The sequence below is a fragment of the Sabethes cyaneus genome, chromosome 3, assembly GCF_943734655.1.
Source record: "Sabethes cyaneus chromosome 3, idSabCyanKW18_F2, whole genome shotgun sequence".
NCBI lineage: Eukaryota > Metazoa > Arthropoda > Insecta > Diptera > Culicidae > Sabethes > Sabethes cyaneus.
Window position 1 is genome coordinate 191,635,002 of NC_071355.1, and position 25,763 is coordinate 191,660,764.

The following is a 25,763-nucleotide window of genomic DNA, read 5'->3' on the forward strand; positions in this document are numbered from 1 at the left end:
TAAGCACGACCAGCTTCATATAGCTATACAACTTTGTGCTGAAAATCGTATGTTTGTCAGCTACTAGCATTAGAAACGATAGAATATCAACTTATGCGCGCTTTGTTAGGCTTTATTTACGAATCCGAATTTATTAAGAGATATTTACGATAATTTTCGTATATTGATATACGAGTTGGTGCTGGCTGGATCCACTATCAAGCCCAACTTAAGTGCTATTTCATATTCAATTTCGAATCTACCCAGGTAACCAAAAAGCATTACCATTGCCATTCTTGCATATGAATGTACATGTGCAACTGAGCATTAAGTCACGTTAAATGCTATGAAAAACTACTTTGGCAAAATATACAGCTACTTTACTGCTTATCGTCATATATTGCTGACAATGCTTATTTGCGGCTGATTACCGACTAGTACAATTTGAATAGAATTTTGGATGCCAATTTAATGCAGTTAAGCAGTCAAAAGCTAATACAGTATCCCCCCGCTAATCCAACACCCAATAATCCGACGACTCAATAGTCCGGATCTCGCTAATCCGGAAAATTCCGAATTAAAAAGTATTGTACTTAACTTCTTTCAATCGAATACTACCTTCGTTTGGCGTCTCCGTTAGAGTCAGAATGGTACTCTTTCTAACTAAATGAAAATGATACATGATACGTGCTTCTAACTAAGTTAGCTTTTGCCATGGCCATAATATTTTCATAGCTAGTCTCAATAGACTGATGTGCTTGCGCTTATTTCGACATTAACTAAGAGTTTCAAAGTATTTTGTAGACGAAATTGAGCATTACTGAGTATTAAACATAGTTATTGTGTATTTACGACAAATATTTTATAAAATGTCCGGAGTTGTTTACGTATGGATGTAAACAAAACCACATTTCAAATTCACACTGACGTCAGTTTGACTGTCGGATTATCGAGTCAAAATTCGCTAATCCGGCTATAAATTTGTCGGATTAGCGGGGCGGTACTGTAAACAGCAATGTGCAGTATAGAACTACAAAGTTTACAACCCTAAGGGTTGTACAGAAGGATGACGTAGGCCTATGTTATATAATACTCGTTGTATTGATAAAATGTTTTACTCGATGAAGTATTACTTTATGTTACATCAACATTAGATGAAGGACCAATGCAAACAGCATTTCTGGCATGAATATCTGTGAGTATCATAGCCCTCCGCATGGCTCACTACAACAGGCACTCAAGCTCCAAGTAAATGTTCCAGGCCAAATCTGAATATCATCCATTAATCGATTTTTAAAGACCACCAAGTAATAATTGTAGATAAAATTGCATTTTCTTTCGACTGAAAATTCCGATTTATTGTTTTAGTTTGAAGCGAGCGCCACAAAAGTAACATGTAGGGTAAGGTGGTGCAGAATGCACCGCTTAAGCAAAACATCATTTTGCAGAGCAACGGCGTGTTTGTTCCACGTTTTACAACTTCTAGAAGACTTTGGGATCTTTTTTACACTTACTCCTGGTGAAATTTCCTAACAAAAACCAGTATTTTTTGTTATTTTTGACGATTTTTGGCAAGATCATTATGTGAGGCAGAACGCCTAAGCCCGTGGACAAAACGCACCAAGTTTGCCCAGCTAGGCGTTAAACGCAACCATAAAATTTACCACTCAATCACGTGTTGTATAAACTTCTAAAACTAGGCTGCCGCTATGGCGGAAGCGTTCGTTATAGCGTTTGTTACATACGCTTGTTTGCTGGGATACAATGGGTTCATATCTCAACATAATTGGCAATAAAATTTAATCATCTACTTTTCTCCAACTGATGTGTGATGAAATATTGTAAGTTAAACAATGTACAATTAGGTTTAAGGCAAATTCTAAATCCTATACAATACATAATATTGCTACATTTTTAATAAATAATCCGAAACAAAAGATGTACTGCAAATTAAAAATATTTTATAACTGTTCGATCCCGCTGTGATGCATTCTACCCCTGTTTTGTATTTTGAAGTTTTTTGCAATATATGTGAAAAACTACAAGGTATACAGCCCTTAGGGGTTGTACGAAAGGATGACGTAGACCTATGCTCTAACATTATATTGTATTGTATTGAATACATGTTTTACTCGATGAAGTATTCCTCTATGTCTGATCGTTAGAGCAAGAACTAATGCAGACTGCATTTCTGGCATGTGTATGTTCATAAGTATCTATCGCCTCCAGCTTGGCTCTTCAAAACAGTAAGCAGATGCGCTACGGAAACCGCTCGTGGAGGTTTAGATCTTCGTTCGTTTCTTGTTTGTGAGTGAATTAGCCAAAATGCCGTCCCGGAAGGCACTTACTTACTTAATTGGCCTAACGTCTTATGACAAGGCCTGCGCAGTATAATTTCTCCATCTGTTTCGGTCCATGGCAACTGATCTCCAGTTCCGCGGGCACCCAGTGCTCGCCAGATCTCGCTCCACCTGGTCTTGCCACCTCGCTCGCTGTGCCCCTCTTCGTCTTGTTCCTACCGGATTTGATGCGAAAACCATTTTTGCAGGATAGTTGTCCGGCATTCTAGCAACATGTCCTGCCCAACGTATCCGTCCAGCTTTAACCACTTTCTGAATACTTGGTTCGCCGTAGAGACGCGCGAGCTCGTGGTTCATTCTTCGCCTCCATACACCGTTCTCTTGCACTCCGCCAAAGATGGTTCTTAGCACCCGCCGTTCGAAAACTCCGAGTGCTCGTAGGTCCTCTTCTAGCAATGTCCACGTTTCGTGCCCGTAGAGGACAACCGGTCTAATTAGCGTTTTGTACAGTGTGCACTTTGTACGGGGGCTCAGATTGTTCGACCGCAAGTGTTTGTGGAGTCCGTAGTAGGCCCGACTTCCGCTGATAATACGTCTTTTAATCTCACGGCTGGTATTGTTGTCCTCTGTTGCCAGCGAGCCAAGGTATACGAACTCGTCGACTACCTCGAACTCATCCCCGTCGATTACCACGGTGCTGCCCAAGCGAGCCCTGTCGCGCTCGGTCCCGCCCGCCAGCATATACTTCGTTTTAGACGTATTTATCTGCAATCCAATCTTCTCTGCTTCGCGTTTCAGTCTGGTGTACTGATCTTCCACCGCCTCAAATGTTCTGCCGACAGCATCCACGTCGTCAGCAAAGCAGATAAATTGACTGGATTTGTTGAAAATCGTGCCCCGCATTTCGATCGCCGCTCGCCTTATAACACCTTCAAGCGCAATGTTGAATAGCAGGCAGGAAAGACCATCTCCTTGTCGAAGTCCCCTGCGAGATTCGAATGGGTCCGACAATCCACCCGAGATTCTCACACAGCACTGGATCCCATCCATCGTAGCCATGATAAGTCTAGTAAGCTTACCCGGAAAGCCGTTTTCGTCCAAAATTTTCCATAGCTCTTGTCGGTTTACGCTATCATATGCGGCTTTGAAATCGATGAACAGGTGGTGCGTGGGGACTCGGAATTCGCGGCACTTCTGGAGGATCTGCCGCAGGGTGAAGATTTGGTCTGTTGTAGACCGACCCTCCATGAAGCCGGCCTGGTAACTTCCCACAAATCTATTGGCTATTGGCGATAGTCGATGAAAGAGGACTTGGGACAGCACTTTGTAGGCGGCATTCAGGATAGTGATGGCTCGGTAGTTCTCACAATCCAGCTTATCACCTTTCTTGTAGATAGGGTAGATAACCCCGTCTTTCCACTCCTCCGGTAGTCGTTCCGTATCCCAAATCTTGACAATCAATTGATGCAGACAGCCGGCCAACTTGTCCGGGCCCATTTTAATAAGTTCCGCTCCAATGCCATCCTTTCCCGCTGCTTTGTTGTTCTTCAGCCGCTGGATGGCTTCTTTAACTTCCCTTATCGATGGGGGTGGCACATCTTCGTCGCTTGCTGCACCAATGTGGTCACTTCCTCCGCTATCATGGTCTTCCGCCTGCACGCCATTCAGGTGTTCATCGTAGTGCTGCTTCCACCTTTCGATCACCGCACGGTCATCAGTCAAGATACCTCCATCTTTATCTCTGCACATTTCGGCCCGCGGCACGAAGCCTTTGCGAGATCCGTTGAGTTTCTGATAGAACTTCCGTGTGTCGTGAAAGCGGTACAGCTGTTCGAGTTCTTCGCACTCCTTCTCCTCTTGGTGGCGCTTCTTTTCCTTGAAGAGTCGGGTTTGCTGCCTCCGCTTCTGTTTGTATCGCTCCACATTCTGACGGGTGGCTCTACGCAGCATTTGTACCCGCGCTGCGTTCTTCTCATCCAATATCTGCTGGCATTCCTCGTCAAACCATTCGTTACGTCGATTCGGTGCCACACTGCCTAGGACGTTCTCCGCTACGCTGTTAATGGCTGTTTTCACGGCATTCCAACAGTCTTCAAGAGGGGCTTCATCCAGCTCTCCCTCTTCCGGCAGCGCGGTTTCGAGAGATAACGCGTAGTTTTCGGCGACCTCTGGTTGCTTCAGTCGCGCTAGATTATACCGTGGCGGGCGGCGGTATCGTATGTTGTTCACAACCGATAGTTTTTGACGTATCCCGGAAGGCACAAAATTATCATATCATTCGAGCTCCTAGTAAATGTTTCCAGATAAATGTGAATATCATCCATCAATCATCCTTGGTGGCCTCCAACATCAAGTAATAATTGAAGAAAAAATTGAATTTTCTTTCAGCTAAAAATATATCTTTGATGTATCAGCAACAGCAAAAATTGTTTTAGGGAATTTTACAGTGTTGTTGCTTAGTAGTTTGAAGTTGTCGTTTTTTATTAACGACACTTTACACAGTAGTTTGAAAAGTACGCCACAAAAGTAGTATGTTTTGTCTAATGCGCCCTTGATTTGTATGTTTTCACGAGATTCAAATTGAATCACCCTAAACGAATTTTGACAATCGATCAATGATGACACAAATACATGTTAAAGACTGAAATTGAGTGCTTTTGTTCATACATGATGCGAATGGAGGAAAAGTAGGTAAATATTCGTTTTCAAAAATATAAAACCACTTATGAATTTGTTTCGTTATATGACTATTTATTGGTGATGAATATAATTATTATTCATTTAACAGTATTTTGCTAATATGGGTAGACAAAAAAGTCTGAGTGAGCAAGAACAAGAGCAAATTTTGACCTTCAGAAAGACAGGATGGGGGATCAGGAAAATTGCGAGAGAAATTGGACGTAGCCACTGCGTTGTCCTGAATTTTTTGAAAAATCCCGCTAGATATGGCCAGACAAAAAGTACAGGACGAAAAAAGAAACTGATTGAAAGCGATGAGCGTCGAATTATCAGTAAAGCATCAAATTCTACGATGAGTTGTTCACAAATTCGCACCGAACTCAAGTTGAAGGCTTCAGTTTCGACGGTTTGGCGGACATTAAACTGTTCACCAAATATAATACGATCAAAAATGATCAGCGCCCCACGTTTGCAACCTCGGCACAAGGAAGCACGCCTGGAATTCGCATGCCGGAACTTGTCGCAAGACTGGAAAAAGGTAGGATAAAATTCTTTGGAATTCAGAAAGTATACTTATTAAAAAAAACTTAAACAAAAATCATAATAGGTGATTTTCTCAGACGAGAACAAATTTAACTTAGATGGACCGGACGGATTTAATGGCTGTTGGCGAGATTTACGCAAGGAACCTCGATATTTTTCTAAGAGAAACTTTGGTGGCGGATCCGTTATGGTCTGGGGTGCATTTTATGACTCCGGAAGGCTGGAAATCCAATTTGTATCACACAAAATAAAAAGTTTCGACTACATAAATGTCCTCAAAGCCAGTTTGCTACCAGAGATTCTAAGAAGACGCAGGACGAAGCTGATTTTTCAACAGGATAACGCACGAATTCACACCAGCACTGAAACAATGACATGGTTGAAGTCTAAAAAGATTGCTGTTTTGGATTGGCCGGCTTGTTCACCGGATTTAAATCCGATTGAGAACATTTGTGGAATAATGGTCCGACGGATTTATGCTGATAATCGTCAATTTTCAACAATCCACGAACTGAAAACGGCTATTCTTCAATCGTGGGAAGTAATCGATCTGGCAACACTGCAGAAATTGATCCAAAGTATGCCCAAACGTATCTTTCAAATTATTAACCGTTCTGGTGGCGTAACTGATTATTAGATATTTTTTATTGTTGTTTTTCATTATGGATACACGAGAAACTTCAAGTGGTCGTATCATTTTGAAAAACCTTTTTCTACAAAAATCGCTCTATTCAATTAACTTTCCAATTAAATAAATGAACTCTTGAATTTAAATCCATATTTTGACCCTTAATTTCGTATTCCATCGGAAAAAAATCCCAAAATTGTTTATCTTTCGTGCAGCGTGAAATACATGGGTGGTCTTATCATTATGAAAAGCACTGTAGGTTGTCGCCATCCGTGGATGTTTAGTCCGCCAAATTATGACAGTTTCACACCTTTGATGGCAACAGGCGTGTAGGTTATCGGCATCGATTCAATGTATCCTGCACCGAAAAGCTTTTACTAACCGCTATCACAGTAGTCTGCTCCCTTTTGTCATTTGTACTTACCGCTAGCCTTCCATGTTAACGAAATTTGACCTTGTTACATTTTCACTATTAAGCGTATGAAAGATTATTATAAGTATGTTATTATAAAATTGCTGGACATTTTATCTTTCCAACGACATGTTAACAGTTATGTTTCGTTCAGTAGTATAGAAGTTATAAGCATTTGAAATCTTTCATTCAAACGTTACACTTCTATTTTCGTTTTCACCCAGTGCTACCCAGTCTCAATATAGTAAACAAAGACGTAGTCCTACGTCAAAATATGCATAGTTAATGCCGTTTTTGTGATGAATCATCGAGTATGACAGTATATCAATTAGATAGAATGTATTTATTCTGAAATTTGCATACCGACTAGTGGTAAAAGCTTAAGAGAAAACCGTGATTTCTTACATGTGGAATGAGAACGCGGATAATCGCTTGAATTTATTGGATGTGGCTATGTTTGATGCTTTTACATTCTACAGAATTATCAATTAGCGTGCTTTACACCAAAATAAAATGCGCATTCATAATTTTACCAAATAGTTTCCGCGTTTTTAAGCAATTAATAGCATGGGCCATTCTACCCCCCGGTGCGTTCTGGACAGTCTTACCCTATGTATATGATGTTTGAGGTACGAATAACTAAAAATTTTAGTATGAAAGGTAATTTACAATTATAAATGCAAAGCGTAGATTGAGCAAAAATTCCCACCTTCATTTAATTCGTTCGTGGCCCTTAAAAGGGTCATTGGCTACAAATAACATCAAAGCCAAAGCTTGTTCAACGCGAATACGACGTGCCAGTCGGATGTTCTTTCCTTTTGGCATGACTGTCAACAGGCACGCTGGCCATCTTTAACCGTTTGTCGCTTGCCGAGTTCATGGCGATGTTGGTTACTCAGACTGTAGAATGAAACTGACCCTATTTTACAGCTTGCGCTTTGTTAGATAACAGAAAACATGACACGTTTTGGAAAAAAGCTTATAAATTGGTCACATACCATATCATTTAGATCCGAATAACTTGGTGTACCTAATTGTCGTCCGTACCTATGGAGCAAAGCGTTCGCAAGGGAAATGTATGGAGAAATTTGACCTTTAATTTTTACATGCATTTTCACTATTAAGCGTTTAAAAGAATATTACAAAAATGTTACTATAAAATTGCCGGACATTTTATCTATCCAACGACATATTAATAGTTATGTTCCGTTCAGTAGTATAGTAGTTGTAAGGATTTGAAATCTGTTATTCAAACGTTACACTTCTATTTTGTTTATTTGTTTAATTAAAATTCAACTAACAAAAATGTCTTATTGAATATTCTGAGTCATGTTCATAAAAATCTTACACTATTTAACTTTTGTGCAAACTTATACGACGGTTCTTTGAACTCAAAAAGGCTTTCAACGGCGGAGAAAGTTCGAATGCAGGCAGTTATTGGTTCGTAAGATCCAAAGGTTGTCCGGTGGAATCGCGGCAGCAGTTTTTACAAAGTGCTACCCAGTATAGTAAACAAAGACGTAGTCCTACGTCAAAATGCCTGGTATACTAATAAGCGGCTGATTTACTGCTTATGTTAATGCTTATTGTTTATATGGGTAATGATAATTTCAAATCCAATTCCAAGTCTACTTTATTGTCTAATTCCCACATTAATTGCAAATACAATTGCGCTCAGCAGTAAGTCTGGAGTTTTCAACATACTTAATATTTCCAGGTCAAAACATACTACTGAAAGATCAGGCTTTCCACTATTGGTTTTTGTCTGGAAACGCTAGTGGCCAAAGCAAATGTAAAAAGTTATTATTTTAACGTCCATCATTAAAATATAGCTAAAAAGTTGCCATAACATCGTCACTTTCATAACTTTCGTTTAAATCAGATAGTGGGTGTTGTCTAGAAAAGTTGTTGATAAAACGAGTTTTTTGCGCTCCTGGCTGAGTATAACCCTTTAAGTACAGAGTGCTATCTGTGAAAATTTACACAGAATCCGCTCATCTACAACGCACTCTGAAGTACCCCAAAGTAGTTACTTAAGACCATTACTGTTCTTGGTTCTTGTAAGCGAATTGCCTACTAAATTAATTACTGCACTTTACTGTAAATTAGCTTTTTTACTGCTTGGCTGTTGTAAACTAGCATCCAAAACTCTATTTGATTTTTTCTTGTCAGTAATCAGCTGCAAATAAGCATTGTCAGCACTACGAGAGTAGTAAAGGCAGTAAAGTAGTCATATATAGTAGCATTTAAGCGAAGACTATAGAACTCAAGACTGGACATAGTAAATACCTCGCATATGGTCGGGGTTCTGCCAAAACGAACCGAGCGCCAATTTTCCAATAACTGAGTTATTTACGCCATTGGATGCAAAAACTGATAATTTATTTATTTACTATTTGATGGGGCTTTCAACCGTTGGTTGGTTCGCCCCTTCCAAGAACTGATAATCTATAGACCATAAAATAATCGTTCCATTCGAACAAATAACAACAGTTTTAAAACATGAATTTTGTGTAGCAGCCTATAGAACAAACCAAATTGCATCCAAGCAGAGCGAACCAAAAACCAACCATAGGAGCCAGGAATACAGCTCTACGGCTGCCCTGCAGCATAAAACAGCGTTGGTAAAGCTGTGCTGCATTTTTCAAGTTTGCGTTCAGCCAAAAGGAACCACGTACAATTTGTTTCAAAATAAATTTATTTTCATTAATTAAAAAATTATGCTGCGAAAAACTCCAAAAGTCAGTCAATATACATACAATATATTAAAATTATCAATAGCCGTTACAAAATGCCAATGCGTTGTAAAATGATACCGTGTTAAGAATTAACATGTATTTGGGAAATACGCCCTGGCTAAATAGAAAATGAAGTTAAGCGTGGCTGAAAGGAAAATGCTTATAGGATTTCATTCTCTTTAAGATTTAGAATCCTAAATTGTCGGCGATATCGAGAATGACTTCGTTATGGAGGACAGAAATTCAAGAGGTAATAATACTCTAAGTAATTCTGAACCTGGTTTACCTTGACTGATCAATGTTTTTTATTTCCTTCGAACATAACTTTTTGGAAACAGGAGAAAACGGAAAACGTTACTTTTGAGTCTAATGAAGGAGTTTTGGATTCTCACCAGAAGAACGTTGATTGGACGCCTCGGCTCAAAAAACGTAAACACGCTGATGTTTTATTATGGAAAATAAACGTATACGGAATACTAGTGCTTAAGTATAGCCATCACCCAGATGCTCCCTTCTTTAAGCCGGATTCAAAAATGAGATCAAGACATACTATTTTACGGATTTTTATAATCTCGAGGCATAAAAGACATCCCGTTTATAATATGTGAATGATAAAATTATTTATTAGGTCAGCTGCAAGCAGTTGGTGGTACGATAAATTTTAAGTTTGAAATACTCAAAATAATGTTTTTGGTGCTTGGTTCGTTCTGGCAGAACCCCGGCTATATAAACAGCAGAGGATGATACTACTAACGCCATCTCTTATCTCAAGGGAGTTACTATTACTTAAAAGTGTCATTTATGTCATGGATGTCATTCATTGATATCAGTGTTGTCGTGATGTCAGATGATGGCATATATACAAACTAACAGTAGCCACCGTTGTCCATCGAGGGCCTACTGCTCATGTCTGTAGGGATTGGATAGAATGCCTAGTTTTAAGTTCTGTAGTCTTCGGTTTAAAAAGACTTTTAACGCTTACTCATACGTTCTGTTTTGAAGAGGATATACGTCCTACGGAATAATTTTATACGATTCACTTATGTATCCTACTAACACAATTTTTAAAAAGTAGGCAACTGATATATGACTAACTCTGGTCATAAATAAGTTTATACAACTAGAAGTACTAAAATTGTGCTGCTTGGGTAGGTATTTCTATGCGATATTATCCGAGTAAGCGCGACCTGGTTACAACTTTGTACCGAAAACCGCATGTAAGTCAGCTACTATCAACATAAACGATAGTTCAACTTGTGCGCGTTTTCAGACTTTATTTACGATTCCGAATTTCTATGAATTATCGTCTTTTTGTTTCTTTTTGTACATTGATATAGGAGTTGGTGCAGGCTGGGTGAGCTCTATTTATGGTGGTGTTCGAGATGTTAATCACAACCAATTTCACCATAAACTCATCCAGCATCCTCGCAACCTGGTCTGCAAAGCGGATCTCTTTAAGTAGATGCCTATAGTTTATGAACTATACGTATGTGCTATTCTCAGTTTGCTGTTTCCGCCAAAATAGTCCAAAACGCGCCTAGTTTCTACTTTTAGTCTGCCGGAGGCTGTCTCCGCAGTCCCAAGGTGTCAACGGCCAAGTCGTCGCCGAAACGTTGTTATCCTTACCTCGTTAGTTTTTCCGAAAATTCGTATTAGTGGATCATCTATGACAGGTCTCGTTCGACTGTTTTGTATGCTGCCTTGAAATTGACGAACACGTGACATTCGTTGTATTCCCAACAAGATTTTTGGTATTTCTCTCCTAAATCCAGGCAATAAAATACTGTTACTGCCTTGAGTCCTGAGCGTGTTTATGGACTTCTGCCGAGACCAGCTCATTTCCGAGTCTACTAAACTGCAGCTGTCCAACTTCTCACCAGATCTCTTTGTAATCGAGAGATGGGACACTGGCGTTCCCACCTATATGCCTTGCAACCGTTTCTGATCAGAATTTTATGGAAATTTTTGTGTGATAAATGAAAACAGTTTCCTCCTAAGCCTCCCTTAGCTGGCCTACAAGTTCGACACTAATTTAACAAACCAGTCGTCGTTTATTCGAATCTCAACTGGAAGAGACAGTAAGAGCCAAAAGAATCAAAGCACTAGCCCCACAAGTGTTCTATATTCTATCCGCTGGCTGCGAAGTCCGTTTGCACCTACGGTTTGCTTTGCTCTACTAAATCTATAATCATTATGTTTTAGCCCTGAAAAGAACCGATTGTTTGATTATCATAACTCTAGCGTGTAACATCTACTAGCAGCGTGATGATGCGTGATTATCCAATCTATCAGGCAACAGACATGCAGAGGCGTGAGCGTCGCGAAAGTTAATCGTAAAATAGGCGGGAAGGCTCAGTAGCTATGCGCTCCAAAATAGCATCTCCGTATTTTTCTTATCTTCTTTGGTGATGTTCTACTGAGTCATTCCGACACTACCTTTGCGTCTGCTTGCACAGGAACTGCCGAGCAGTAGGTGGCGTCATCGTCTTCAGCATAGAGCCGGGATGGTTCGTGCTATTTCAAGCAGTCATCTCCATTTAACTCGACCTTGCGCCACTCGTCACCAATTTCCCAGGAATCTCAGAAGTCACAATTCAATTTTGACCTACCTGGTCGACTATTTTGCAAGTTTAGCCCTTTCAGTTCCGGGTATCGGTATGGCTGTTGAAGAGAACCATTTTGGTCACACTGTCGTCCGGCATCCTTACAATGCGTCCGACCCAGCGTAGCTTATCGACTTTCGCAAGTTGTCGGATAGCGTTACAGCTTCCAGTCCATAACGAACTACTGGTCTAATAATAGTTTTTAATATACTGTCAGCTTCAACCGGCTGTTGTTTGTTGATTCTTGATTGTAGCATTTTGCGAAGGGCAAAGCAGGCCGATTTCCTGCTTGAATGCACGCTGAATATCCTCAGTAGTGTTACACAAAAACACGAACTCATCTATCACTTCTAGTTCATCGCGATCAACGGCTACTGTCCGTGAGAGGCGCACGTTAGTCTTCTTTGAGTCTCAATCTTTCAGGTATTTGGTCTCGGCGCATTTATTTTTAACCCAATCCTTCTAGACTCCGCTATCGGTCGAGTATAGATTGCCTCCGCTGTCGTAATGTTCCTGGCTATGATATCAAAGTCATCTCCGAAAACTACAAGTTGGCTACCCGGTCCCTGGTGCCAGCTCGTCGGATCAAGGGTGATGTTGAACAACATGTAGGATAAGCCGTCACCTTGCCTCAACCCTCGCTGCGTCCGATGTAGCTCTTATCAATCGGCGTATTATCTGCCATAACTGGTCTCGATCGACTGTATCGTATGCTGCTTTAAAGTCAATCAAGATGTGATGCGTGAGCACGTTGTACTCCTGTTGATTCTGCAAGATCTGTCAGATGGTAAAAATTTAGTTTGTAGTTGCGCGAGCGGCCATAAGGCCCACCTGATAATTCCCTACGATACCTTGTGCTATCGGTAATAGACAGTGTAACAAGATTTGGGAGAGTACCTTGTAAGCCATTCGTCAGATGAGACAAACCACTTCTTCCATGGATTCCTCCAGTAGCTTCCGCTCCTCCCAACTCTTGGAAATAATTCAGGACAGAGCCGTTATCAGTCGACAGCTTTGTTAGTCTACACTCTACAGCAACTATCTTCCATGAGCACTGCTCGGTAAACTTCAGCTCGACCTCCTTCTGCAATTTCGCCATTGAGGTGCTTCCACCTGTTGATCATCTCTCGCTCGTTTGTTATCGGATTCCCTCCTTCGTCCTTACACATGTCAAGCTCTCGCGAACCTGACATTGCGCGCACTTGAAAAACAATAGTTTTCTCTATAGAAATCAATGCGCAGAAGATTTTTCGATCAATTGGAGTAAAAATACTGATCGTCGAGCAGAAAATCGCTGAGTTATCAGCGCTCAAAATCATTCCTTTTTTTCGTGACGCTCGTTTTTTTATTTGATTTTTTCGAATCACACCCTACCTAGCCGTGAGGCGTGAGTGTTGCCAACTTTATCGTTTCGAAAATTTAATTGAACAGTTGAGTTTTTATAACAGTACTAACCGTAATGTAACACAAATATTCAACATTAGTGAGAGGATTACTATTCTTGACCTTAAAAGATAAAAACGCAATATTAAGATCCACTCGAATGTGAAACAAAATTTAGGTCCGGGTGAAATACATGTAAACCACGGCTAAATGGATGGCACTCCATATGAACCACCAGAAACACTGTAATATAATACGTTGAGTTCAGCAAATGACGAGATTATCTCCGTGTAATCAACTTTCTAATACCATTTAATCACACCTCTTTTTCGTTCCGTTATTGGTGGGCGCCTTTGTGTGGCCACCGACTGGACTGTTCAACTGAAGGACCATGTTGAGTAATCCATCCAATCCGAATATCCATCTGTCCGTCCGTCCGTCCGTTCATCCAGAGGAGTGATATTTCCATCCCCCGAAGGCAGCAGTATGGCATAAATCAAGTGACACAATTGCTGTTTAGTTTTGTCAAACAATGGATTATGAACTTGGATAGCTGTTAGAACTAGGATTATGTAAGCAAAAAGTAATACGTACGAAGGCAGTACTAGAGCAACTAGTTTTCTTAAAAATCCTTCCTTCTGAAATTGAGTGGCACGTGATTGTTTTTAATTAGAGTCTGCTAGTTTAAATCCGTAATTTTAGCTTTTTTTTTAATCTGAGACAATCCAATCTAGGACAGTTAAATTTAAAGACAGTTCAATTTAAAGACAATCCAAAATAATGTTACCATGATTCAACAAAATGTAACGTGGACGTATTTATTTCAAGTATCGAATGTCTTGGTTCAAGCTCAACTAAATATTCTACTCAACGTGCCACTCGCTAAAACTATCACCGTAATCTGTAATCAAGATCCAAATTAATGCGATAAGGCTGTGATTTGGTCGGGCGATCCAGCGGGCAGCACTCATACCGATTGCCGGTGAAAATAAAATCCAATTTTCTTTCTGTTTTTGGTATCGAAACAGATCCAGGGACTTGTTGGTTTGAATTATACGACAATACTCGTTGGTGAAGATAGACTGGTGCCGCGCGAATAAAACGATTTTGGAGGAAATCGTATAAGGTGCCTAATCCAATTGACATGAATCCAAATCGAAGTTTTGCACGTGTCAACGCGGAAAGTAAATTACAGTAACATGTTCTCGATTAGATGCACCGCCCAATTAGACTGGGTGAATTTTTGACCCAACTCTTGAATTCTAACTGTAATCAATACCGACAACTGTAAATTTTCCTGTCCGTAAGTTGATTTGTTTGAAAGGCCATAATCAGCCATTCTGTCCGTAAAACTGTCAATCAATAACGGTTCATTAGTTTCTTATTGACATTTCCGCGGTTGACCGGATGACGAAGTAACTTTTGGGATAAGCCCACAGTCTTTCAAATAAATCCTCAAAGGAGAGTACCGGATGTTAAACCCAGTCCCTGGGAATGGGGAATACATGTCTTGGAGATGTCAAATGCAGAGCTAAAAATGGGCTGCTCAATGTTCAACGTTGTTAAAAACTTCCTTCAGAATGTTACCTTCGATCCCTTAAAATATAGAAAATTGTTTTGCTGGTAATCGTTATCGATTTCAGAGCCAAACAGTTTCCAAACAGCCGGAAAATTGTCGTAGCCTCAGTGAAAAGCATTACACTGGATACAGCCCATTAACGTGGTGATGTCGTTCAAATTTCAAACTGCACTAAAGCCCTGACACTGCCACGCGGAAGGGGACAGGAAAAAGCCGATATTTAACAGCCTTGTATCAGAGGAGCAGAGTAGGATTGACGGATGTGCGTAGACCTACCGTCATTGGCTGACGGGCCACCATCTATTATTCATTGTTTCACGTCTAGCTGGCAGCTTCGCTTCGGTAAAAGGCGAAGCGGTCTAGTCCTCTGCGTAAATAACATCACATCCATTGTGTCGGAAAGTTCACCACAGTTCAAGAGTGGGCCACTTAGTCTAACCTTTCCGCTGTGAGCATGAACTCCCAGGCTGAAAGGATGGAATTTGTAATCTAAAACCAGCGTGTTTTTGTTTGAGGAAACTACAAAGGGGTTGATTTTTCCAGTGGTTTGAGTATCCGTAACAAACAAGAGTTTTTAGTGAGTGCTTCAATACTTTCAGCAAAGGTACAGAAAAGTTTAATAGGCGTAGTAATCACACGTTTTTATTTATGTGCGAAAGTTTCAAATGCACAGTTGAACTTTCCGATGGCTTCGCTCATATTACACACACATTTCCTAATTAAACCGTAACCACCATTCTCTCACCCGGCATAGACCTGTTTATTTATCCATTTTCACAACTCCCATTTGGCTCTAAAATCACAATGGTAGACTGCTAGAGCGATATGCCTTTTCTACCTTCAGTGCCGAGTGGCAAGCAAGTTGGTCGGTCTCCAAAAACACTACCGACGAACAGCAGCGGTAAAAGCCCAAGGGGTCCCATGGGTGTATAACGCCACGGTTCGCAGGATAATCTGTTGCTCTTCTGCCGACGGTGACGATGACGACGACTACGACGGTCGACGTCGCCGACGATGACGACGACGGTGGCAATGATAACGTCGCCCCGTTGCTCGGTGCGTGACTTGCCATGTGCCGTACGGTGTGACTTCCTGGCAACATCAGCAGCAGCAGCAGCAACGTGAAGGCCGTTTTTGTGCTACAGTTCCAGTTCAGGCAGCAGCGGTTCAACCTGTGTCACTATGTGAAAGCAGGGAGACAGTGCGGACGAAATGAACAACAATGTTGTTCGTACGTGTTTTTAAATGTGAATGAAAATTGTATTCTAGCAAGTGAGCACTCTGAAGTTTATTGATGAAAATTTCCTCTAGGAAATATGCTACTGAACACCTTAGTACCTTAGTGTTTCATGCGTGATGTATTTTATGGTAGATTGTCTCATTAAATTGTGTTTCTAACGTAGGTTTATACCTTACGGCACATTATGGAAGTAAGACAGAAAGCTTCAACTGGAATAGTGGTCTGGTTTTGGAGTCGTATATAATAAGGCCTTCACAAATATTTCATAACTCTCGAAGTTCGAAGTTTCGAAGTTCGAAAACAGACACTGAGGAAGCCTGCAAGTCGTAGGCGAAATACGTATCTGTCAAGAATAAAATATACATAGTAGAATTAAATTGGGTAAGTTTTCTTTTTATTCAAACGTAAACACACTTTTGACACTTGTAGCTCAGAAGTTCGGGCTTCTTGCTGGAAGATGATTTTCCTAGTGTACACGTTGTATTACACTAGCGCCACTACTTGTCTAGAGGTATAATGTCTGTTGTCCCAACTAACAATTTCAGGTTGATCAAATGCTTTTAAAACTGATGATATTCAACCTATAGTGAATTCATTTAGCGGTTGCTTTCGAAGTTGCAATGAAGCTTAACAGAGGCTTTTCCGCGCTTTTAAGTAGCAGGTTTTCGGAAATACTGTCAAATCTATTTTGAAAATGTGAAATAGTGTTGCAATGCTTCTCTAGTCTCTCTATTTGAAATGGATCAGCCATTTCATCTGCCAAAAATCCAAACCAATCAACAGCTTAAACTTGTATAACTACTTATGCATATAATCTGGTACTTGATTTGCACTGAATAAAGTCATCTCTTCGAAAATAATCGTACAAAACCATTTAATTTTTAGCAATGGTCGTATTTCAAACAATTTCATTCGTCTATGGTCTTACCGATTCATATCTTTTCATTTAACTATGTTCGTAACGAACCATATACATCTTTCAACAATGATCGCACCGAATCATTTAATTCATCGATTGTCATACCGACCATATACTTCATCAATAATAATTGTCCCGAATTCTTAAATTCATCCATGGTCGTATCTAATCATATTATATCTTTCAACAATGATAGTATCGAATCAATTAATTCATCTATGGTCGTACCGAACCATATACTTCATCCACAATGACGGTACTGAATCATTAAATTCATCTATGGTCGTACCGATTCATAAACTTCATCAACAATTATCGTACCGAATCGTTTGATTCATCGATGGTCGTACCGAACTATATATTTCATCAAAAATGACCGTACTGTATCATTAAATTCATCTATGGTCGTACCGAACCATATACTTCATTAAAAAGCATCGTAGGGGAACAAGGGGTAAGAAGGCCCGGCGGGGTACGAGGGACCACATCGACTTCGTCAAGAAATCCTCAAATTTTCTACAAATGCCTCAGTATGTTTTGTTTATTAGCCTATCTAAACACTTTCGAGACAACCTGTGGCGCTCGACCGTATCCAACGTCAAAACTAGAATCAAAACAAACTTTTCGTTCGCAGTGTCTTCATGCGATATAATTTCAGCAGCAACAAATTTAAGGTTTTTCAGCAAAAAAAAGCTAAGTATTTTGACGTTTCTCTTACCACTGACTTTAATTGGGCAATTCTTGTTCTGCGTGTGGTGGAAAATGTATATAAAATAGTACGGATTGAGAGATAAAAGCAAAATAATGTAAATTGTTAGCTAGGGGTAAGACGGGCCATTTTTCACGGGGTAAAAGGGCCATACGTCATACTGCTCATAATTGCCTAAAGTTCTTCTGTTTAGTATCTTAATAGATTTTAGAAATATTGAATGAAAAAACCAACCTTTTTCCTATTAAATTTGACTAACCATTTTATTATTCTGACAGGTACGCATTTCGTTCACGACTTGCAGTCTTTTTCGAAATAGAGTACACCTGTAATAAAAATTATCCCTGAATCTGAGATCATCCTGTCTAACGCAGAGCCTCCCACGTCAAAAGAAGCCAACAAGTGCCATTCGAATAACACAATCAATGTAAATTTGGATCTCACGGAATCAAAATTCGATGATTCCAATTCACTTAACGTTGCCTTCTTTACCTTCACCTAAAGTTAATGGTATTCGAAGAGTAAACGTTCTGCTGACAAATGAACAAAAATAACGCCAAGAAAAGAGTAAGCAAAAACCAGTGGAGTAAAATTAAGTCTACTCTTATTTTCAAAATTGAACTAGTAGTAAAATTATTTCTTTTAGCAGGTGTCTAAATTAAACTATACCTTATTTTAGCATGTACCTAAAAACCTCTTAAGAACTTGTTCTAACTTAGTTAATAATATTGAAATTGTATTTACAACTCAAAGAAACCTTCAAATCTGCCACAATCCGCCTTACTCCGCCATGGTCCGTCTTACCCCTTTGGTGGTCCTTCTTACCCCGCCTGGTTGTGAACGAGTAATTTTTAGACGTTTCGAAAATTGATGAAAAATCACGGAAAAATAAACTAATTAATTCTATATATAATTTTTAATGGTAGATAAATGAATGCTTTTCCATGTGTGGAACAAGAAAATGTGAATTTTCATACACATTTTATGCTAGTAATTTATTCGCTTAGAGGGCCGTTTTACCCCGTCTTCCCCTACCAAATTTCATTTAATTTATTTAACTATGATCGCCGTACCATAGTTATATACCGTGCCATTTTTTTTTATTTAACTGTGAGTCTTTCTGTGCTTCATGCTAAGCTACATGTTAGGCAAAGCACTTATGCGACAAGTTGACAGTTATCCGATGAACACAGACACAACAGCCTCTGCTACAAGGACAACATGAGTGAAATAGCCGCTTGCTTTCGTCTGACTATAGCTTAATAATGCGTTGAATATCTTGAATGACTTGAATATCTTACTTCTAACGATGTCAATGTAATCAATGTAGGGAATGACCCCACCTTTATAAACGATATCACACAAGAGGTCCTAGACCTTACTCTATGTAGCGCCTCTATAGCCGAGAAAGTCAAAAATTGGCATGTCTCTGATGAACCAAGTATATCAGACCACAAACATATCATGTTCGACATCGAGGCTAATTCTCTAAAGAGAGAACAATTCAGGAATCCGAGGAAAACCAATTGGAGTTCCTTTAGGGATCATCTGATTGCCTCACGTAATTCCCGTCACAATAATATACGAACTCCAGTTGAACTGGATATCGCCGCTAGTGACCTGCAATGTAGGATCACAGACGCGTATAACACAAACTGTCCCGTAAACACGCGAACAGTTTGCCGTGATGTGCCCTGGTGGAATGAGACGCTTAGCAATCTCCGTCGGAAGGCAAGGCGTCTGTTCAACAGGACCAAAATCACGTCTAACTGGGAAGACTACAGAACTTCCCGCACCAAATACAACGCTGAGCTACGCAAAGCCAAAAGGAAATCACGAGTTAAATTTTGCGAAAGCATTCAAACTCTGCCAGAGGCTACGCGTCTGCAGTAAGCGATGTCCAAGGACCACTGCAATGGTCTAGGGCAATTGAAAAAAGAGGATGGGAGTCTCACTGTTACCACTAGGGAAACTCTGGAAGTTCTGATGAACACGCACTTCCCAGGTTCGACAGTGACCACTGGACAAGACATAGGCGGGCAACAGTGGAATGGGTCATTACACAATGTGCCAAATGATTTGGTTCTACATGCACGCCGATTGTTTACGGAGGCTTCGGACAATTGGGCACTCAGCTCTTTTGAACCAATGAAATCTCCAGGTCCGGATGGTATTCTACCCATTTTCTTACAAAAAACGGACGCTGTTATAATGTCCGAGCTCAGAAACCTCTTTCGAGCCAGTTTCACTTTGGGGTATATCCCGGAGAATTGGCGGAAAGTAAGGGTGGTGTTCATACCCAAGGCTGGCAAAAAAGACAAAACCATGTCTAATGCTCTCAGACCGATAAATCTGACTTCAACGCTTCTTAAGCTGATGGAGAAAATCACTGATAACTATATCCACAATGAGTTTTTAAAAAACTCTCCGTTACATGTAAATCAACAAGCATACCAACACGGTAAATTTACAGAAACCGCACTGCACTGCTTAGTGATGTTAATTGAGAAATCGCTCAAATATCAAGAGACGGCACTTTGTGCTTTTCTTGATATTGAAGGCGCTTTCGATAACACGTCCTTCGCGTCAATTAATAAGGCTCTCTGTCAAAAGAGAATCGACCAAACTACGATGAGCTGGATTCAAGCAATGCTCTCGAGCAGACAAATTACAGCATCATTGGGAGATACGACGGTTACGATTAGTTACGATTACGGTGATCAAAGGATGTCCACAGGGAGGAGTTCTCTCCCCCCTGCTCTGGTCACTGGTGGCCGACGCACACCTTCACAAGCTATCACAGCTTGGTTACGAGACCATTGCTTACGCCAACGACGTTGTACTTATCGTCAGAGGAAAGTTTGACGCAGTATTGTCAAGTCGCTTGCAAGGAGCTCTAAACACCACCATGCTCTGGTGCTCACAAGAGGGACTTAGTGTTAACCCCACCAAAACAGTCGTTATACCATTCACTAGGCGAAGGAAACATACCATTACTCCCCCTATATTGAATGGTGTCAGACTGGGCTTCAGTAATGAAGTAAAACACCTCGGAATAATTCTCGATAAAAAACTGAACTGGGCTGCCCACCTAGATTATGCTGTTAAGAAAGCAACTTCGGCTATCTGGGCATGCAGCTCACTGTTTGGGAAAACCTGGGGATTGAAACCTCAACTAGCCTTTTGTTCATATACTACTATTACACTGCCTAGGATAACCTGCTGCAGTCGTATGGTGGCCAAAGGTGAATGAGGTGACAGCCCAAGCCAAACTAAACAAAGTTCAGCGCCTGGCCTGTCTTACAGTTACCAGTGCCATGCGTACAACACCTACTGCAGCCATGGAGGCAATGCTATGCTTACTGCCTTTGCATCTTCATGTGAAGAAGGAAGCAGAGCTCGGCGCACTACGGTTGCAAAGGAGTAAAACCATACTCGAAGGTGACCAAATCGGTCATCTTCGCATACTTCGGGAATTCAATCTCACACCCTTAGTAACTTCAGTCTCTGACTGCATGGAAGCCAGGCCCAATATCGACGTTCCATATGAGGTGATTGAAACAGATCGCTCAATGTGGAATAATGGAGGGCCCGATCTTTGATCTGGAACTATCTGCTTTTTTACAGATGTTTCAAAAATGGGGACCTGCACAGGCTCCGGAGTCTACGGACCCGGCATCAGGGAAACTATCTCATTAGGAAAGTGGCCCACCGTTTTTCAAGCAGAAGTATATGCAGTATACATCTGTGCAACAATATGCTTGAAACGAAAGTACAGGCACGCGAAAATAGGTATCTTCACGGACAGCCAAGCAGCACTACTGGCACTCAAGTCCGTCAAATGCGTGTCCAAATTAGTTTGGGAGTGCAGTACAGCATTGAGGGAGCTCTCCCGCCAAAACAAAGTTTTATTACTTTGGGTGCCCGGTCACTGCGGAATCGAGGGCAATGAATTTGCTGACAACCTAGCAAGACAAGGATCAGCTCAGCAATTTATTGGTCCTGAACCGTTTCTGGGCACCTCCACATCCGCCGTGAAAGGTGAACTGATGAATGGTAAAAGCTAAAAATAGCATCCGGTTGGAATCAAACACAGGGTTGTAGACAAGCCAAACAGTTTATCTACCCAAACCCTGCAGTAACTAAAAAACTACTCCATTTAACTCGTAGTGAACTACGCACAATCACGGGATTCCTAACAGGAGACAGCCCCGCTCTTTATCATTTAAAGAATATCGGCAAGGTATCATCCGACACCTGCCGCTTTTGTAACTCTGAACCTGAAAGTTCAGCGCATCTGCTCTGCTATTGCGGAGCTCTTGCATTATCAAGGCACAACTTCTTAGGAAGTTTCCTTCCTACTCCAAATCAGGTATGGAGCCTAAATCTCAAAACGGTCATTGGCTTTATAAACCATGTAGTACCGAATTGGGGCACAGGACTACAAATATCCCGCTCAACTCCATCAATGGGTATGAGCGGTCCGTAAACTGTGTACAGCAATCGGGGCCTGCCACAAAAGACGATCATTAAGACTGTCGCAGTGGCCTTTTAACCCAATGCCCTTCTGGCATACAAAAAAGTTGCGTTTTCTGGCTTATCGTTATATGTCTCTAAGATTTCGCAACTCAGAGGTCCACCAAGGTTGGCTAAATTGTACTCGAGGCAGGCTTTGTCTAACAGGGATACAGTCGTGGATGATATCGAAGATAACATCATAAAACCAGAGAACAGCGTGGTTAACATCACAGTCAGCTAAAACTGTTGCCCAGTCTAAGGATTGAAGGCGTGATTGAACTGCAGCTTAATCGCAGGAGTCATAGTCTGATGCAAGGTCTTCAGTAGCCCGAATGTAGTCAATTTTAATAATAAAAGGTCTATGATGAGCGTTGAGGTTTTAAAATTCCCCAGGGCGATTCGAAAAGGTCGATTTTGTCAGTATCGCTAACGAAAGTCAGGTCAAGCAGTCTATCATTCGCATTATGAACATTCTGAATCTGTTGTAGCCCATATGGATTGTGTTAGGATACTTTCTTGTTCAGACGAGATGCTAATAAGAATAGGAATGTAACAACGCATGTCGGCGTCAAATTCTCACGAGCATAAGCAAATTGTAGTCACGCAATGCGATGACTGCATCAGTTGGTTTAGCAATAACACATAGTTGTTGCATATAGGATGCATGGTCAGAGTGAACCAAGGGGTCTGAGTTTGGTCTAATGTTGATACAAAATATATAGCCAGACTGCATGGACAATGATACGCATACCGCGACTTGCTCCAAACTACTAGCGTTCACCAAGGGAATCAACTTACATCACAAGCACTTTTTAACGCCTATCATCACGCCACCGGCACGTAGTAGTTGAGATGTAGCAGGATTACGGTCCAGACAGTAAATCTCGTAGTTTGACGAAAACTCAGAGTTTAAAGCGTCATTGCTTAGCTAGATTTTACTCAGTGCGATGACGTCACAGTCGCTGGAGGAGAGAACCTAGCGAAGATCCTTGGTCTTCATTCTTAATCCTCGAACATTCTGATAGAAAACTGTCAACGAATGAACAGCTTGAAGAATATTAATAAGCATACTAGGCGTTTATGACATCTTGGAGAGCCCCTTCACCGCTCCCACATGCAGGCCCTAGACGGCTGATGAACGCTGGCTGCAATTGCGTGACTGTGGTGGAGGACAGACTGTACACTTCATCTGTGCTGGTTCTTCTCAGCACTAAGAATGACAATCATGGAAAATCGATTGTCGGCTCTTAGTGATGGTATATGGTATCTCTTATCTTGAAAGCTACAGTATGTCTTCAAAATCAATGCACTGTTAAATGAATTTCCGAAGCTTTGTTTGTTGATCGGTATCTCATTACCTTATAATTTCCATACATACATACATACATACATACATTGCACTACGAGCAGCAAACAACAGAAAAACGATTGCCGTTCACACTATAGGTACCGGATCTGATCGGAAGCACCTATCCTTGAAGCACAAAGACATAACGCCAACTGGTTGTGTTAATATGGATACTGATGTCCCGGCAAGAACAGACCAGCTGGTTGGATAAGAAATCTGTGACACAGGACACAAATCTGTTGCTTTTAGTATTTATTGAGGCCAGTAAAAATTAAACTTGTACATCAACACTTGTACGTCGAAAGTTGCCGTAGGACTGTCTGTTATTATTTTATCAGTTTAAATGAGTTCATGATTCTTCGATCATTATTTCATATTAACAGACATGCTGTCTTTGATGCAATTTTTGTTCGACGAATCATCTACCCACAGTCAAATCTATTTATTTTGTGAAACATTGCAGACTACATTTTTATTCTGCAGCTTGTTATAATAATTCTATAGTTGGTAATCTTTAAAGCTTAACACATAGGAGTTAACTAATAAACTCTAATACATGTTTTAGTAATACTACTAGCAAAATTGGCTGAGGTGGGTCCGCACTTGTCTACACCTGCTAATTGTTAGGATTGGGGAGACAGAACAGTTACCGGAAGAGTGAAAAGATGGGGTTATCTGCTCGATCTACAAGAAATGCGACAAGTTGGTCTGTGAGAACTATCGACCGATCACTGTTCTCAACGCCGCCTACAAAGTGCTATCCCAAATCTGCCGTCTATCACCAATTGCGAACAGATTTGTGAGCATTTGTTAAGCTGGCTTCGTTGAAAGACACTCACCAAAGGATCAAATATTTACAATGCGGCAAATTCTCCAAAAGGGCCGTGAATACAGAGGTCTCACGGACCATTCGTTCGTTGACTTAAAAGCCGCATATGATACCATCGACCGAAAAGAGCTATGAAAAATTATGGACGAAAACAGTTTCCCAGGAAGCTCATCAAACTGGTTTAATCTGCGATGCCACAATAGATCAAATAACTGGTCGCAGTGGAGAACGTACCCAAAAAAAAATCTGCGATGGATGGTTCATAGTGTTCATAGTGTCGGATTTCGGGTGAACTGTCGAGTTGATTTCAATCACACAAAGGGTTTCGTCATCGCGGTCGATGGTCTCCTATCGATCGACATATCGCTACAAAATGTGATGGACTCGCAGCGTTAGGAGAATGCATATGAATTAATTAATTTGTTTTAAGTCTCCAAACCAACTGGTTCCTTTTTGTAAGAAAGAAATGCCTTATGGTGGTTCGCCGTGAGCTACAGTTGTTTACCGGGCCAACAAGACCGAATATATCAGTTTATTTTTATTATTCCGCCGGAATAGATCAAAGTTTGAATGCGCGCAGCTTGTCGAGGGTATAGTACTGCAAGGAATAATTAGTTTTGTTTAATTATAACAACAGCAAAATACCCTATCATCACGGAATGCCACCAATTAACGAAATGATTATGCTGCGCCAGCAGTGCCGAACTATTCCTGTATGTACTTACATGACATTCACCAGGATTCCTAATCCGGAAGTGATCAGCATCGCACTGCCATCCAGCTCGAAGTTTTGCTCGATGGTTCTCATGACAGCCATGTAGAACAGAATCGCCGTCACGACCCAAATCATTAGAACCGACGACAGAGCACCAATCACCTCGGCTCGGTACCATCCAAATGACAACCTACATTAGAAAGAGATGAGTAGAGGTAAAAGAAGAACATGGCATGAGAATATAGCGTGTTCGTTCGTTATCAAACTGCTTTCACGAGTACGTGTTAGCGCGTTGTTCCACCTAGGAAGGGTGGAACTTCAATTGTAAAATGTAGGAAAAATTGCAAACGAAAAGTAAGCTCCGAAGCTGAATCCCAGTAGAACATCTAAATACTCTACCGCGCTGGAGAGACAGGGTGAAACAGTCATGTTAGTGAAAAGTGGAAAAAAGGCTGAGCCCTTCAGGATACAAATGCAATCCTATTTCCTTTATACGCCAAATTGGCTTTCATCGCAAGGTTCAAGGATTAAGGCTCCCCCCGGTTCGTGCACATATACCGCCTTCCTCCTCGCCGTGTGCGCTCAAACTATTGTTCAGGAGACAGACAAGCCCTAGGTAAAAACTGATATTTTTCATCGAG

At 40.9% G+C, this 25,763-nt stretch overlaps 1 protein-coding gene across 1 annotated transcript in view; it reads right to left on the bottom strand.

Annotated features, from left to right (window-relative positions):
* LOC128742534 (proton-coupled zinc antiporter SLC30A2-like) overlaps positions 1 to 25,763 on the bottom strand; it is a 90,205-nt gene that overhangs the window by 14,174 nt on the left and 50,268 nt on the right. Inside the window, exon 6 of the mRNA XM_053838932.1 lies at positions 25,133 to 25,312. Within this exon, the coding sequence (XP_053694907.1) occupies positions 25,133 to 25,312 (180 nt within the window). The remainder of the gene's footprint in view (positions 1 to 25,132; positions 25,313 to 25,763) is intronic.